Genomic DNA, 15201 nt, shown 5'->3' on the forward strand with positions numbered 1-15201 from the left:
CTATCTATTGCATTAAAACGACAAGCTAACTGTTGTATAATTTTGTTAATTCCGTTAGTCTGTTTTAGACGTTATAAGGGGTTAATAAAATAATTTATTTTCCTCTTGCCTGAAAAAAAATTGTCAGGCACGTTGAGCAATCTTCGCATTATGCTAAGCCGGCTGCATTCCTATTGGTTGTTTCGCCTTTCGCATTCATAACTGCTCTCCCGCTTCGCAAACGAACGGCAGCGCGCAACACTTCCATCAGGACTGAGGAGAACGAGGACGTCAAAGGAACCAGTTCATGCATAGATACTAGTGCAAATACATTCTTCTGAAATCTGAACAGTGGAACGCAGGTGGATATAATTGTTATCGATATTATACTTCTCCCTTGAGCCATGAAGAACCTTCTCCCCAAGCTGTGGGTCTTCATCGCTGCAGGTCTCTTCCTCCCTTTGCTCAATGCTGCCGAGTATGAGTACTACATCTCTACTACATCGGAAAGTTACCAGTGCATGGACATTCCCGAGGACCTGAGGTTGTGTTTTAACGTGGGTTACAATCAGATGCTGCTTCCAAATTTGCTGGAGCATGAAACTATAGCAGAGGTGAAGCAGCAAGCGGGCAGCTGGGTTCCTCTGGTGCACAAAGCCTGTCACCCCGGCACGCAAGTGTTCCTCTGCTCGCTCTTCGCCCCCGTGTGCCTCGAAAGACCCATATATCCGTGCCGCTGGCTTTGCGAGGCTGTCAGAGACAGTTGTACCCCTATTATGCAGTCGTTTGGGTTCCCTTGGCCTAAAATGCTCAACTGTGACAATTTTCCCGAGAGCGAGGTGTGCATCTCCATGAACAACACCAGCAGCGATGATATGAACAAATCCTCAGGTGTGCATTATACGTAGGCCTATTTGAATATATGTATATAGCCTATATATTTTGTCTAATATTCTTCCGAAACTATTGGGAATTTCTTTTGGCAGTGATGTTCCACAAAGAACCTCAGTGAGCAGTTTTTAAAAGAACATTTTAAAAAGCTACAGAACCTCTTTTATCACTATAAAGAACCTTTTGTGGAGTGTAACGATTATTGCATGAATGTTCAATTTTCTTCACGGAACCACAGATGCCAATGAAAAGAGCATACGATTTTTTTTTTATTTTTTTTTACATTTTGTTATTTTTCTACAACTATTCTAACATTTTAAAAAAATAGTATTATTAGAGAATCATGCTTCTGATGTGTTTGTGATGCATTTTAAACAAATACAGTTTCTAAAATGAGATTAATTTAGTAAGTTCTCACTCAACATACAATTAACATAGACTAAACTTAACATAGGATCATTTGAAAATGCTATATATATATATATAAAGAAATTGGCCAATACCACATCAATAATTATTTAAAGCCAATAACCGATATATTGGCTGATAAATCTAAATCCAAATTGTTAAATAATTTGAGGGCTGATTAAAAAATTAAAGTCTCACCATTAAAAGCCATTTCTTAAGCACAAAATAACAATGTTGTCATTATAATTTGATGTAGCCTATGACAGACCTGCACATGTTGCACTTATCTGTATTTTCCTTATTTAAAGTGATTTCAATCGATTCAAAACCGTCATGGTGAACAGTGTACATCTGAAGTGTCTCAGCTGAACGAAAAAATCCATTATTCATCGGCTTTATTATATCGGCCAAATTTTCTTATCGGCCGATACCATAACATTAAAAATGGACATGTCGGCAGATACGATATGGTGGCTGATATATCATGCATCCCTATTTTTAAGAGGTGTCAAAATCATAAGCTGCAGTGATAAAGAGGTTAATTGGATGGAAACAAAGAGGCTGATTTCTCTTGGTTTGTTATTTGGTCATTTGGAGACTCATAGTTCTTTTTCTCAAACTTATACACTTATAAACATAAACAAACTAACACATTGATGACGATGAATGTTTTTATTAAATGTTGTTAGGTTTCTGGTGTAAGATACTTTTACATTTACAAGCATTATTGCTTGCATATGGCAGGACATTTAGATTGAATCGTTTTTTTCTCCTTTTCTAGGTGTATGTCCACCATGTGACAATGAGATGAACTCAGACGCAATTCTGGAACACATGTGTGCCAGTGAATTTGGTAAAGAATCATTTATGTGTTGTATTAGTGTATAAAAAAGTTATGTAAAAAATATGAATACAATACATTCAAGATAAATAACATCTAAATGATAACCTCAATCAGTAAGATTTTCCTGTCAATTTGCTATAGTTAAAACATGAATTTATTGCCTTTGACTAGGAAAAACACCATGCAAGTAATATATGTTGTCTTTACCGACAAAAGAGAAATGAGAAAGTGGATGTGGCTGTATATTTTTCCTAACTACTATCAAGATGCTGATCTTACGGTTGAAAACAGACTACAAAGTCAAAAACTACTACTGTATGTTCATAACATTTTTGAAAATGAGGTATTTTATAGACTATCATGGAAATCTGGCTAAAACATATTGAAATACTTTTCAGATGTGAAGAGTTTTGGCATAGATCTTTACTAACATAACATGCACTGAAAACCAAATCTTTCTCCAAACACTTTAAAGCAGGCTGCTACTAATGCAAGTGATTTCAAAACACTTTATTGGCAAGAGCCTAATGACTTCAAGACACAAAATCTGATCGCCTGATTCCCACCATTGTGATTCCGTTCAGGTCCAGGGTTTTAGCCCACACATTTGTTTCCAATAATATTGTTGCCTGAAAAAAGTTTTTTTTCTAATATTACTGTCTGGATTTGCACTCTTTAAATCTATTTCTGAAACTTCTCTTGAAACTATTGTGTGTCCGGTATTGTTTACAGCTGAATTGGTCTTTTTTTGTTATTCCATTCCCGTTGTTTTGTTTTTAAATGCAACTTGACATGGTTAAACCTTCTTGTATATTTCATGTCTAGATTTTTTGTCGAACCACATATCCTTGACAGTGGATTATTAGATTTCGACCGCAAATGGAGATATTTTGGATTTATAAAAAGCATGTGATGTGGTCAGAATCCAGCAAGTCTCTTTTTTCAGGGTCTGAGATGTTGTCAAAGACAGGAAGCTTGCCGTTGGCAAGAATTTCACGGGACCTTTTATTTTTATGGCAAGCTATCAAGCACCGACCCAACAAAGGCTTTTTTCTAGTCATTATAGGATGACTGTATTTCAAGCCATGTGTCTCAACGCTGTAAAATGTGAAAATGAAAATGTGCAGCTGTTACCTTATTCAGGTAGCTATTTCTATCTGATCTGAAACTTAGCCTAAAAGTTACTTTTATTGTTTATAACCACATAAAGCACCTTTTTTAAAGTTTGTAAAGCACATTTTTACGTTACCTGTTTTTTTTTTCTACAGTGTGCTTGCGTTAAATGAATGCTTGTTTTATGTTGAAGGAATAACTGCAACACATAAATAACATTTGGAGAGATATCAATAGAAAACTTTATGTAGTTTGTATCGCTGGCTGTCTATTTTCTTTTTCCATCCACCGTACCAATGTGTTTAATGAAGTACATTCTCATTGATGAAAGTACACCATACAATGTGTTTTGTCAAAATAGAGCTCCAGGGAATAAGAACATTTCACAACTCACTGGATAATGGAGTGCCACACTCCTGCAGAGTTTATTTCTAAACCTGCTCCAACACATTCCTGTATACCTATAGTTTTCAAATAATCCTAAAGGACTTGATCCTGAAAGACAGGAGCTGAGTTTGACACCCTTGTTGTAGAGTTTAATAATTAGTACTTTAATATGATTCTGTTAGCCTGATTATGTGTTTGATTATGTTTAGTAGATGTTCTGTGTTTTTGGTAATGCTAAACATTTTTATCCACAATACATAAATGCAGAATGGGCAAATTCTGTCATAATGCCGTGTTTGAATAGCCAGTGATTTGAGGAGTGCCTCAGGGATCGGTTATACGACCCATTTAGTTTTAAAATTACTAACTGTAAAAGTTTAGGAGAAATTGTGCCATCTCTTTATTGATCTTGGTTGGATTTAAAATTTGATTCATACCCAAGAATCGTATCCTCACACATCCTGAACGATATTGCGATCACATGAACACATTGCACCATCCAGCTTTGCACAATTAGCACAGAATAGCATCTGAAAGACATAAACTAGAGAGTTCTTGGCTTAAAAACAGATGATGAAAAACAGCCAAGTGTTCAGCATCTCCATGGCAAAGAAATACAACAACGACCTTAAGCAAAAATACTTACAATTTTTCTATTTTCCATCAGTACTTGAATGTTTTAAATAAAGGTTTAAACTTGCTTAAGTGTTTTAGACATTACATAAATCTTAGATTTATTGATTATGCATTTAAACCTCCATAAACATTAATCACTTTTCTTTTTGTAGCAATCAAGGCGAAGATTAAGGAAGTCAAAATAGAGAACTTGGACCGAAAAATCATTCTACAGAAAAAGAGGAAGCATGTGAAGCTTGGAACTCTGACAAAGCAGGAACTAAAGAAGCTTGTTCTTTACCTGAAAAATGGAGCAGACTGTCCGTGTCAACAACTGGAAAACTTAGGGAGCACCTACTTAATCATGGGTCGTAGGGTGGGCACACAGTATATTTTGACAGGCATTCACAAGTGGGACAAATCTAGCAAAGAATTTAAGAAGGCCCTTAAAAAACTTAAAAGCCATAAATGTCCAACTTATGAGGCAGTGTTCAAGTGATTTTTGATAATTTGGTAACTAACCTTGTCATTATAGTATTAAAATACATTTTGCCTTACAGTATAGAAAGAAACCATTCCAACTAGTCAGTTTTATAAGAGTTTGCCTAATAAATGTCTGAATACATGCAAACAAGTGTAATTTAGTTCAAATTCAAAATGTTCTTGACCATTTCTAATCAATGCAAAATACAAAACAATATTCACAGTTATTTACATTTCATTATGCTGCAAGTCAGTTGAGTTTTGCTTTTGCAAACACTGCATTTCAATATATCTTGGCATTTTCAAGTTGGATTAATATCTATTCATACAATCTGTTAATAATGTTTGTGTTTTATAATATTCATCACAACTGTCAGTTATTACTAGCCTATTCAGTAAAATACATTATACATGCACCTTAAACAATAAAGCACTTTAAACTTTTTTGACAGTTTGTTTGGCTTGCATAGGATGCCAAAGTTAATCATGAAGTGTAAGGTATAGCATTTCTGAGGACTTGCACAATGCACTGTAATCATTCAACATTAAAACAGAAAATATTTTTAATATATTTGACTGCACTGGATTCTTTCTTAGATATTGTGCATTAGTGACTGCTGCTTTAAGGAGATATAAATCATTAATATATTAAAAAGACAAGTAGCAGTTGTGACCTGCCAAGTAGTCCAGATTTATAACAAAGCACATGCTGTGAAATAACTGCGTCATATTCACAACGAACTGAGATCAGATTATAGAAATATCAGACACCGCAAGTGTCCTGTTGTAAGCAAACAGCCAAAGTGTTTATCTTGTATAGACAGATCAGAGATATTTGTTTTGGATGGAGGGAGAGATTTAGAAATGTTTATCTCCCAGCTCTCCTGATGAAAGCTGGTATGAGCATTCGTACCATATGTGGACAGTTAATCATATATTTTTATGTCAAGGCCAAAATATATTGCAAATTATAAACGATAATAAATGATCTAAGAGGATTTTCTATAAATAAACAAACAAATAAATACTGTAAAAAAACAATGCTCTTGGAATTTAAACAATTTATGTAACCAAATTTTCACAGGCAACAACCTCCTTGTGCTTTCTGGAAAGAAAGTCAATCTAGACAGTTATTCCCAATTAATGGCTTAGAAAAGCAAAATAGAATATGCAAATCAAATGAAATCAAAAATTAAATGTTTTAGTCCATATTTTTTAAGGTCATCTATGCTAATGTAATTACTTCTGACAACTTTGACTTACACATTTCAAATTCACAGTCTTCATGGAAATTGGACCAAACATATTGATGACTCGTCTTGTACTACACAGTTTGGCCAATCAAATGCTTTCCAGAGAGAGAATGTCACTCCCCCTGATGACTAGCATGCCTACAAGTATACAAATCATGGTTAATGGCTGTGACGCAATCATGGTTATTCAAAGCTTTTTGATATACGTCAACTCAAGAAAAGAAAACTGCATGGTTTTTGACTGAGGACTTTTTCCCTGAGAAAACATTTGTGTTGTAATGCGTACCAATCAGTGTTCACCTTGATATGGTTTGAGAGCCCTTATTTGCTGCAGCTGAGCTGTGAAGCAGTAAGATCTGTTATCTACTATCATGGTCTAACATGCCTGGACTTCAAATAACCTAACTTTGCAGTAATGATGCATACTGCTCTTAAACAGTATCAAAATGCTCACTCACTTACATTCATCTGATTTCAGTTTACATTATTTCAGTAAAGCACTGCATATGTTATCAGAGGCATGCAGGATTCTAAGAAATTCAATGTCAGCAAATCAGAGCCGTTGAAAGATGTTGACCGGATACCTCTTGTAAGTGTAAGAGCACATTACTCTCAGTGATGCCATTGTGTAAATGTGTGCGTTTCATATTGCCTTTGGCACTACACTTGTTTACATTCCCAGCATCATAAAGTGTGCAACAGAGATAGCATTCAGATAGTGCAGGTGTTGACAACGTGCCTATGCCAATTAATCTGCCATGAAATCATTCTAGTCTGAACACACAGGTGCTGCTTTTAAAAAGCATAACACGGACATGTTTACGTGTGAAAAAATAAAGAGTGAAAAGCTTTTTAACTCGTAATTTCGCATATAATTATGCCTTTCTCATCATTTCACTTTTTATGTCATAATTATTACTTTTTTTTCTCAATTTACATAATTTCAATTTATGTCAATTACTTTTACGTTTTAATTAAGTTTTATCTCATTATTTTAACTTTTTGCCATAATTTAAATTTTTTAATCTCATAACTATGCCATCATTTTTGCATGACTTTTATGTGATGGAAATTGGCTTCTCAAAGAGTAAAATAAACTATTCAAAATTTTCAATTTTTATTGTGTGAACAATAAATAAATAAATAAATAAATAAATAAATAAATAAATAAATACAGTTGTAATCAAAATTATTTAACCCGCATTGCAAATCAGGTTTATTGGCAAAATGTACAGATATTCAGCTGTTTGCTATTAACAAATCAAACAATTATTTGAAATAGCTCAACACAACAAATGTTTCAAATGGTTCCCAAATTCAACAGCAGGTTCAGAAAAACCTTCGAGCGACTGGAAAAGACCTGCAGCAAGACTTGGTGGCAACTGACACTGAGGTTTCAGCTTGCACAGTAAGGCGCGTACTAAACGCATGCGGTTTCCATGCGTACACCACAACTGACCCAAAAATTTGGTCCCAATTTGCTCAAAGATCATATAAATAAGTCACTAGCGTTTTGGTATTTTGAGCGATGGAACAAAACTGGAACTTTTAAGCCCTGTGGATCAGCGGTATGTCTGGAGGAAGAAGAATGAAGCATTTGCTCGGTGATGCTCTGCAGCTGCTTTGCATCCTCTGGCACTGGAAACCTGCTGCGTGTGGAAGGCAAGATGGATTCATTGAAGTCTAAGGGAATTGTAGGAGAAAACGTATGCCGTCAGTGAGGAAGCTGAAGCTTGGGCGTCATTGGACCTTCCAACAGGACAATAATCATAAGCATATCTCAAAGGCTTGGTAGCAGAAGGTCTGGAAGATTCTACATTGGCCATGGCCCCATAAAAAATCTCTGGTGGGATTTGAAGAAGGCGGTTGGAGCACGCAAACCCAAGAATGTTACAGAACTGGTGGCCATTGCTCATGAGGAATAGGCTAAGATTCCTCTGAAACGCTGCCAGAAGCTGGTGCCTGGTCATACATCTCGTTTGCTGCAGGTCATAACAGCAAAGGGTGTTCTACTAAATACCAAAGATGCTTGTCATGAAGGGGTTGAATGACTTTGACTGCAGTAGTCATTAAAAGTTGCATTTTCAGTTGAATTTGGGGAATTTTAAACATTTGTTGTGTTGAGCTTAGCCAATTATTTTGTTTGATTTGTTCATTGCAAACAGCTGAATGTCTGTAAATTTTGCCAATAAACCTGATTTGCAATGGGGGTTGAATAATTTTGATTACAACTGTAAATAAAAAGTAATTTCCAATCAAGCTCTTTTTGTCAAATTATGCAAAAAAGGTGATTTTTTGGGGGGGTGTGTGTGTGTATCTGTGTATGTGTATTTAGGAGACATAAAATGCTTCAAACGGAGCTGACAAAAAATATATATATATATGTAATTTCTACCAAAATAATTTAAATCACAGAATGCTACATAATTTGAAATGAGTTTTTTCATGATTTAAAAAAAAAAAGACAATTCTCCAGTGATGGTTGTATATACCCTCTTGAATATTGTTACAAATGAATATAATAGTATTAATAACTTAAGTTAAATACAAGTTTTTGGACCTTCTAGAATGTCGTGTCCCATAGACTTGTAAGTGCCTTTTTGTGTGATTTTGTCTAAATTATTGTCTGTGGTAATCGACAGCATGCCAGAGATGTTGTCCATAGATCTTAACTTGCACTGAACCAGGAACATTCCTTTAAAACTGTTTAGTTACATTTGAGACCCCCACAACCTCGAGTTGAGTCAACCCATTATGAAATCATCTGCAGGGAACACGTTTCGAAAGAAAATCCATACATGGCAAGTGGCAAAAACCCGAGTGCGTGTAACCCCCAGGAGAAGTCGACCAATTCCAGCTCATGAAAAAGCATAGTGATGGTTTATCCAGGTTAAGCAAATAGCTGTGCTTTGTGCTCTGGGATGACATTGACTGCCAGACTCTATGGGATGATCATTAGAAGCAGCTGTTGGCTTTGCTGCTGCATATTTCCCAGCTTTATTGAATGAAAAAGACTTGCTCCTTTGCCTCCAGCCTTTAGAGGAGAAAAGAAGACTATTAAAAGCCATAAATAATATGATGCTCTCACAGGATAGCAACTAAGGTAAGATGGGCTCTACGGTAAACATACTTCCACATGGGGTTTGGGGGGAAGTTCTCAAACATACCAACTGCGAATTCTGCCAGATGGGATGCGTAGACTCTGAATATTGGTGCCATCATTGTTTCCAATTCAAAGTCCGCCAGTGTTATTGCGTGTTTATTTTAAGCAAGAATATTAGCATAAAAGTATCCAAACTGTGATCTGTTCGAGCAAAACCTCATCCATACAGATAAATCTGACTCACTTTGTTCAACTTCTCACAATTTTATCCAGGGCCGGCCAGAGGCATAAGCGAACTATAGCTGCATGCTTGGGGCCCCCTGGTACAATCGAGTTTAAATTCATATTATTATTATTTTTTTAGATGACTTAAACAAGTAAATGACATAAATGAAACATAAATGAAAGAATGAATATGAATTAATTAATGAATAATTCAAGACAAGAAAATTCTGATTTAATGATCAATATACCTGCCAACAACTGCTGCTGTGTCTGCCAGCGTTTAGGTCATGCGCATAATCTAGACACCTCGCGAGTGCATAGACAATTCGTGCGCAACTGCGCATAGTCACAGTATCGGTTTAAGTTGGAGAAAATAGCCGCAGGGGAACTTAACCTTCTAGGTGTAAGGGTAGCAGTTTGAATAAATAAAAAACATAGCAGTTTGAACTCTTCTCCACTTTATTATACCACACATCAGATCACTAACTCCAAAAACCCGCGACACTACAGTACCAAGTGCGCACGACCCAATCCTATCTACGGCAAGCCCCGAGGGGAAAAATAGATTGCATACACACATACAACGAGCGCCAGTACATCATTACCGGTATTATAGTAACAGACTTTGTTGGATTCTGTCATCTACAATCCAACAAAGTCTGTTACAATAATAATAATAAAAAAGATTTTGAGGACAGTTACACTGTATTGAGACAGTTGAGAAATAATAATAATATTTTTACAGTTTTCAACAATAATTGTCATCGTTGAACCCTTGCTCTTATTATGTTTCTGATTTCTCAGTTTTGTCATCATTTTAGCAAATAATTTATTTGATATGTTTTGAGACAGTTTGTTTTAAGAAGTCTCAAAGAGTGAGTAAAAGAGTAAAGTAAAAGTTAAAACTTTTTTAAGTAGGCATCTTTTTTTAAAGTATTTATTTTGTATTAATACATAACCTCACTGTATTCATTTATAAAGTATAATTATTGCATGACATTTGTGTCAATAATCGTCAAGCACAGGTGACTTTGCGTAGTGGGAGGGGGCCCCCAAATCAAATTCTGCTTAGGGCCCCCAAAAGGCTCGGACCGGCTCTGATTTTATCAAACAAATGGCCTTCCCGAGTTCTCCGGGTGGGAGTGAAGGAATGCTGTCTGATGTAGTATTTCTCAAAACTTTGGGTCCAAGAAATGTCCTAATAGAAGTAAATGACTCAAGAAGGGTTTATTTAGACATCTTCAAGAACATGATGTATCGATATTTGGTATTACTTCCCGATAATGTTCAGGGCTCAGACACACTCTCCCAGTTTAAATCTAGACTAAAGACACATCTGCAATTAGTTATAACAACTAAAAAATTGTTGAGATAACTTAAAGGAGCATTGCTTAGGTTCTGAAATTTCTAACCGTTACTGACATCAGTGGCCGTTAAAGAAACTGCAGCCAGTCTCATGCTCGTTCCCGGTGCGCACACTCGTAAACAATAAAAACAAAAACCACAAAAACAATAAAATAATATATTGCAAAATGGCCTGTAACTATGTCTTACCTTTGCAGTAAAAAGAAAGCCATCTCGGGTCTGTTTTTATACCCAGCGCTGACCGGAGCTCCCTCCAAGAATCCAAGAATCAAAAGCTGCTCCAATGTTGACTCTTGTCTTTGCCCGACGCCGGTCACTCTTCATCTTGGCCGCACTAGAAGAGGCTTTTTTTTTTTTAAATTACGAGGAGTTGCCGTGGGTGTCTGGATTGTACTGGAGGCTGGTCGCTTCTTTCCGTTCGCAGAGTCCATTTGATTCACGATACTGCTAGCGATTGCCGGATGTAAGCCCAAGTAGACGAGAACGCGCATGATGTCACATTTTGTGAATTTTCCCGCCAATTCGGACCCGACTCCTCCGCACACAATTGAGCCTACAGGCTGATAGAGGCAACCGTGGTTGACATTAAGGTGTCATTCTTTCTATTACATTATGGTTGGCTCATAAATGTACAAATGAAAACTCTATCTTAAAGATTTTTTTAAGTAAAAAGCTACGCAATGCTCCTTTAAATATCCAACTTAACTAACTAAAGTTAACCTCACTTAATATTTTAAGTCAAGCATGAACACATTTTTTTTAAAGTTGAAACAACACATTATTTATTTTTTAATGTTGAATTTTTAGTTGTGATAAATAATCACAGCAATTTTTTTTTTTTTTACAGTGTAGCCATTCACATGCATCTCATAACCTTGTACTCCAATTATATTAGATCAAATGCACATGGTTATCTTTGCTTCTTTTTGAACAGCCACAAATTCAATGCTGAATCAGATGCATTTAAATCTGGACAGCATGCATTTCAGTTTTAACATAACCAGGACAGATGATAACTGGCTTGGGTGTCATGGATCATGGATTTGGCAGAGATGGGAGTTGTAGACTTGATTTGCTCTTGCAAGTCTCGAGATACAGACCTGACCCCTACTGTGAGGGGAGAGCAGATTTTGGCAGGAGGGAAGGATTTCATAAATCAGCTGATGGCCTCTCATACCTCCGGGATATAAACACATCTTTTTCATATGTTTCGTTTATGACATTGACAAATTGAGAAAGGGTAAATCTGTGGAGTTGTATTACATTTAGCCACTAACAAGAGAAGTATAGATTTTCAGTTGAATACTTCATCTATTATTTTATTTCTTGCATTATTAGATTTGGTTTGGAGCCTGTCTGAGGAAAAGCTTCCTCCAGGATTTTTGCCCCCTCCTGATTTACCCATACTACAGTTTTGGCACTGCAAACTCCCTGATGATTGAGAGAGAAAAAAATACGGCTCTAAATCTCAAGTCCGTTCTTTCAACATGAGAAAATTATGAAAAACAGTTTGTTAACATTTATGACTGTCACTCAATAGGCACTCTTTTTTCCACAATCAAGGTCTGACCTTTATACTGAGACAGTTAGTGACTGTGATGCCTGTAGAAAGTATTATAAACATATCAACGCCTCAGAAGCGTCATATGACGTACGACAGCCGAATGTTTATCCAATGATAGGGTATATGTAAAACAATCAACTGATTTATGAAATACTCCACAGCTGCGTCCATCATCTCAATCCATGCACTTACACCAGATACCCAACAGAGGGAAGCACCTACTTTAATTTATTATTTTTTATGCAGCCTACCTGTTGAACTCTGCGACTTTGCAAAATGATGCTTTGTCAAATGTAAGGAAATGTTTTTGTATGAAGGTCTATAACAGATTTTGAGAAACAGGCTATTTTCAGGCTTATGCACTTGAACTTTATCATTTATATAATCTAATTATTGTAACGGGCATCTAAACAGGGTAAAAATAAAGAGGTAATATTGATCTATCTTTAAAAACGTGAGTTTATTTCAATATATTAAGACATACATATTCGATGGAGACATGAAGATGCTGCATATTAATGACCCTGATAAGAGACACTTCCAATCTGTTAATAGTCAAGCCTGCACATCTAATGAATCAATTCAATAAAGATACATTTATTTTCCTAATATGTCTGTGTTTAAAATTATTTAGATCACAGCCGTACTTTTTGCCAACTCTTTTACTGTGAATTCGGATATACTTCATTTGTTACATAGCCTACTGTTTTTTGCCTAAGTATGCGATTTCGGATGCAGTCCTAGAATAAATTAAAAGTAACGGTGGTTTTGGATTTTATACTGACACCTGTTGGCCTGGATGCATGAAGTTTGTTTGCAAACTGCCGCCCGTCTCAAACCGAAACTGTTTGTTTATATTTTGTTGTGTTACTTTTTTATCCGTTTTATCCTTCCATCTCCCTACATAATGAACATTGTTGGATTCAATCTCAACAGCACAATCAATAACAACTTGCTACAGAACATAAGCTTTGTAACGCATTTTAAATAACTCACGCGTTCTTCAAATGGTCAGCTCCTCACGGATTAACTGAATGACATTTCATTTTCTTTATTTGCACGTTGCCGATGTCTAGGGGAAGCAGCAGCCAATGAGCGCTCCGGGGGGCGGAGACTGAGCAGTCGACGAACATGGAGCTCACCGACACACAAAACACACACACACACACACACAGCACGCGCAGCATCACTTCACACACACTCTATGGACTGTATCAGCCCTCATCTGACCGTCTGTTCCGATCACCTGCATCGAGGATACAGTTTGGAATTACAAGTAAGCTTTAGTTCATTATGTTCATTATTTCTCATTCATCAAAATGCATGAACTTGCACAGGCGCAACTTTCTTAAATTTTTTTTAGTTTGAGTTTATTATTATCGTACTAGCCTCATACTAGCCTACTACTACGACTGCCATAATTACTACTAGCCTACTACAACTACTACTTACTATATACTAAATACGTTTTTAATGCTACTAAATCTAGAATGTCCTTATAAAGCTAAGCATTATTTTAACACCATAAATGTCAAGAAACTGATAAGGGGTCTTTATCTATATTGGATCACAAGTGTTGTTATTTTAAACAAATATGGTTTTATAAAATAATGTTTTTGGTTGCCTACATTAGGCTGTGTCAAATTGCTGAGTTCATATTTAAGTTGTAATTTTTAAGACATTAAGGCTACATGACCAAAAGTTCTGAATAATACAGGAATATACCTTTCATGTATAGAAACTAGAATATTGGTTTAATCTGGTTATTATGGCAATCATGTTTATGGTGCTTGCATAATCAGAATATGACCATATGTTTTCATTAATATCAGAATATTCTTGTTGATATAGCCTAAGTACAGTCACTGTCATCAATAGCATCATGATGCTGGTAATTTATCAACTGTCTTCTCCTCATCTCAGAAATGGTGGGTTTTGTAGGAATAATAAGAAAGCACCTGCTCTCCTGTGCCTCCTCTCAATTCTATATTTTTTCTCCTCACTTCATTCTCCATTATAATGTTCCAAATAATGGAAATTGCATTTTTTTCTCCCCTAACTTAAGGGAAATCAATATGTGGTTGTGGGGTACGCAAGGCAGGCAATCACTTTTCCACACTTGAAAGAAGAGCGTTATGCTCATCTGCTCAGGTCTTTGTTAGACGGAGCTTTTATTGACGTGATTAACTTTGACAGGAGAGACTCTGATAAGATCCATCTTTTCAGAAAACCACATCTGGCCAAATCATTCTTTCTAAAAAATTCTTATTAAATCTTATTCTTATCATTCTTATTAAAAAGCAAAATGCTTGCCTACTTTTTTCCTCTTGATCTTTTTTTTTTGTGTGTATTATATGTAGAATTAGAGTTATGTCAAGATCATTTGTAAGACATCTTTTAAGTTAGATTTCGGACATTTGGATTTCTAGACCGTCTTTGGAGTGACACCTGATGGATAGCTATGTATTGAGCAAGTTATTCACAGTTAGGTAAAGTCTCAAATACAGTATCTGATCAATCATGGTATATATACTTCCCAATTGATTTCTTAGCTGTTGTAATCCTAGTTGTAATCCTTCTAAATTAAAGGTTGAATTTCGGAGAAATTGCCAGTTGCTATTCTGAACTCCTTTTGACCCGCTGATTATCATTTAGAAGGGCTTTTGTAGTAACAGTTACTTCAGTTCAACCCATAATTCAGTGCTTTACTTTTGAGGAAGCAGATTATTATACAAATCTTTACTACAAAAATTCAATGCATAAGTGGGAATACATTTGTTTGCTTTTGAGAGAGGATAGATGGCTTTTTTGGGAAGTAATGATTGTGGAATATTGAGTGTAAAGTCATGGACTGCAGAATGCTGCAGGGTGTTATTTAGTTTTTGGGGGGCATCAGAGGGTCACAGACTTGCTTTCTGCCTGCAAACAATTTGTCTGTAATAGTTATGGGATACATAGTTGGTTTGAAGTT

The 15201-nt window shown here is 35.9% G+C and overlaps 2 protein-coding genes across 2 annotated transcripts in view; both read left to right on the forward strand.

The window, feature by feature from the left end:
• The first annotated feature begins 172 nt into the window (after positions 1–172).
• Positions 173–5289, forward strand: sfrp1b (secreted frizzled-related protein 1b). The gene is made up of 4 exons (XM_077242925.1): positions 173–297; positions 330–870; positions 2060–2131; positions 4411–5289. Exons 2-4 carry the CDS (start codon positions 384–386, stop codon positions 4734–4736), a joined length of 885 nt encoding a protein of 294 aa, XP_077099040.1. The 5' UTR covers positions 173–297; positions 330–383; the 3' UTR covers positions 4737–5289.
• Positions 5290–13335: 8046 nt separating this feature from the next.
• zmat4b (zinc finger, matrin-type 4b) overlaps positions 13336–15201 on the forward strand; it is a 29077-nt gene continuing 27211 nt past the window's right edge. The window contains exon 1 of the mRNA XM_077242005.1: positions 13336–13506. Within this exon, the coding sequence (XP_077098120.1) occupies positions 13435–13506 (72 nt within the window). The 5' untranslated portion in view covers positions 13336–13434. The remainder of the gene's footprint in view (positions 13507–15201) is intronic.

This window comes from Siphateles boraxobius, unplaced genomic scaffold (genome assembly GCF_051911475.1).
Source record: "Siphateles boraxobius isolate OS27281-9 unplaced genomic scaffold, OSU_SipBor_1 25, whole genome shotgun sequence".
NCBI lineage: Eukaryota > Metazoa > Chordata > Actinopteri > Cypriniformes > Leuciscidae > Siphateles > Siphateles boraxobius.

Coding starts and splice junctions, on each gene's coding strand:
- sfrp1b (XM_077242925.1), top strand. CDS start 384: ATGAAGAACCTTCTCCCCAAGCTGTGGGTCTTCATCGCTGCAGGTCTC. Junction 871..2,059: donor TGATATGAACAAATCCTCAG/GTGTGCATTATA, acceptor CTCCTTTTCTAG/GTGTATGTCCACCATGTGAC. Junction 2,132..4,410: donor CATGTGTGCCAGTGAATTTG/GTAAAGAATCAT, acceptor TTCTTTTTGTAG/CAATCAAGGCGAAGATTAAG.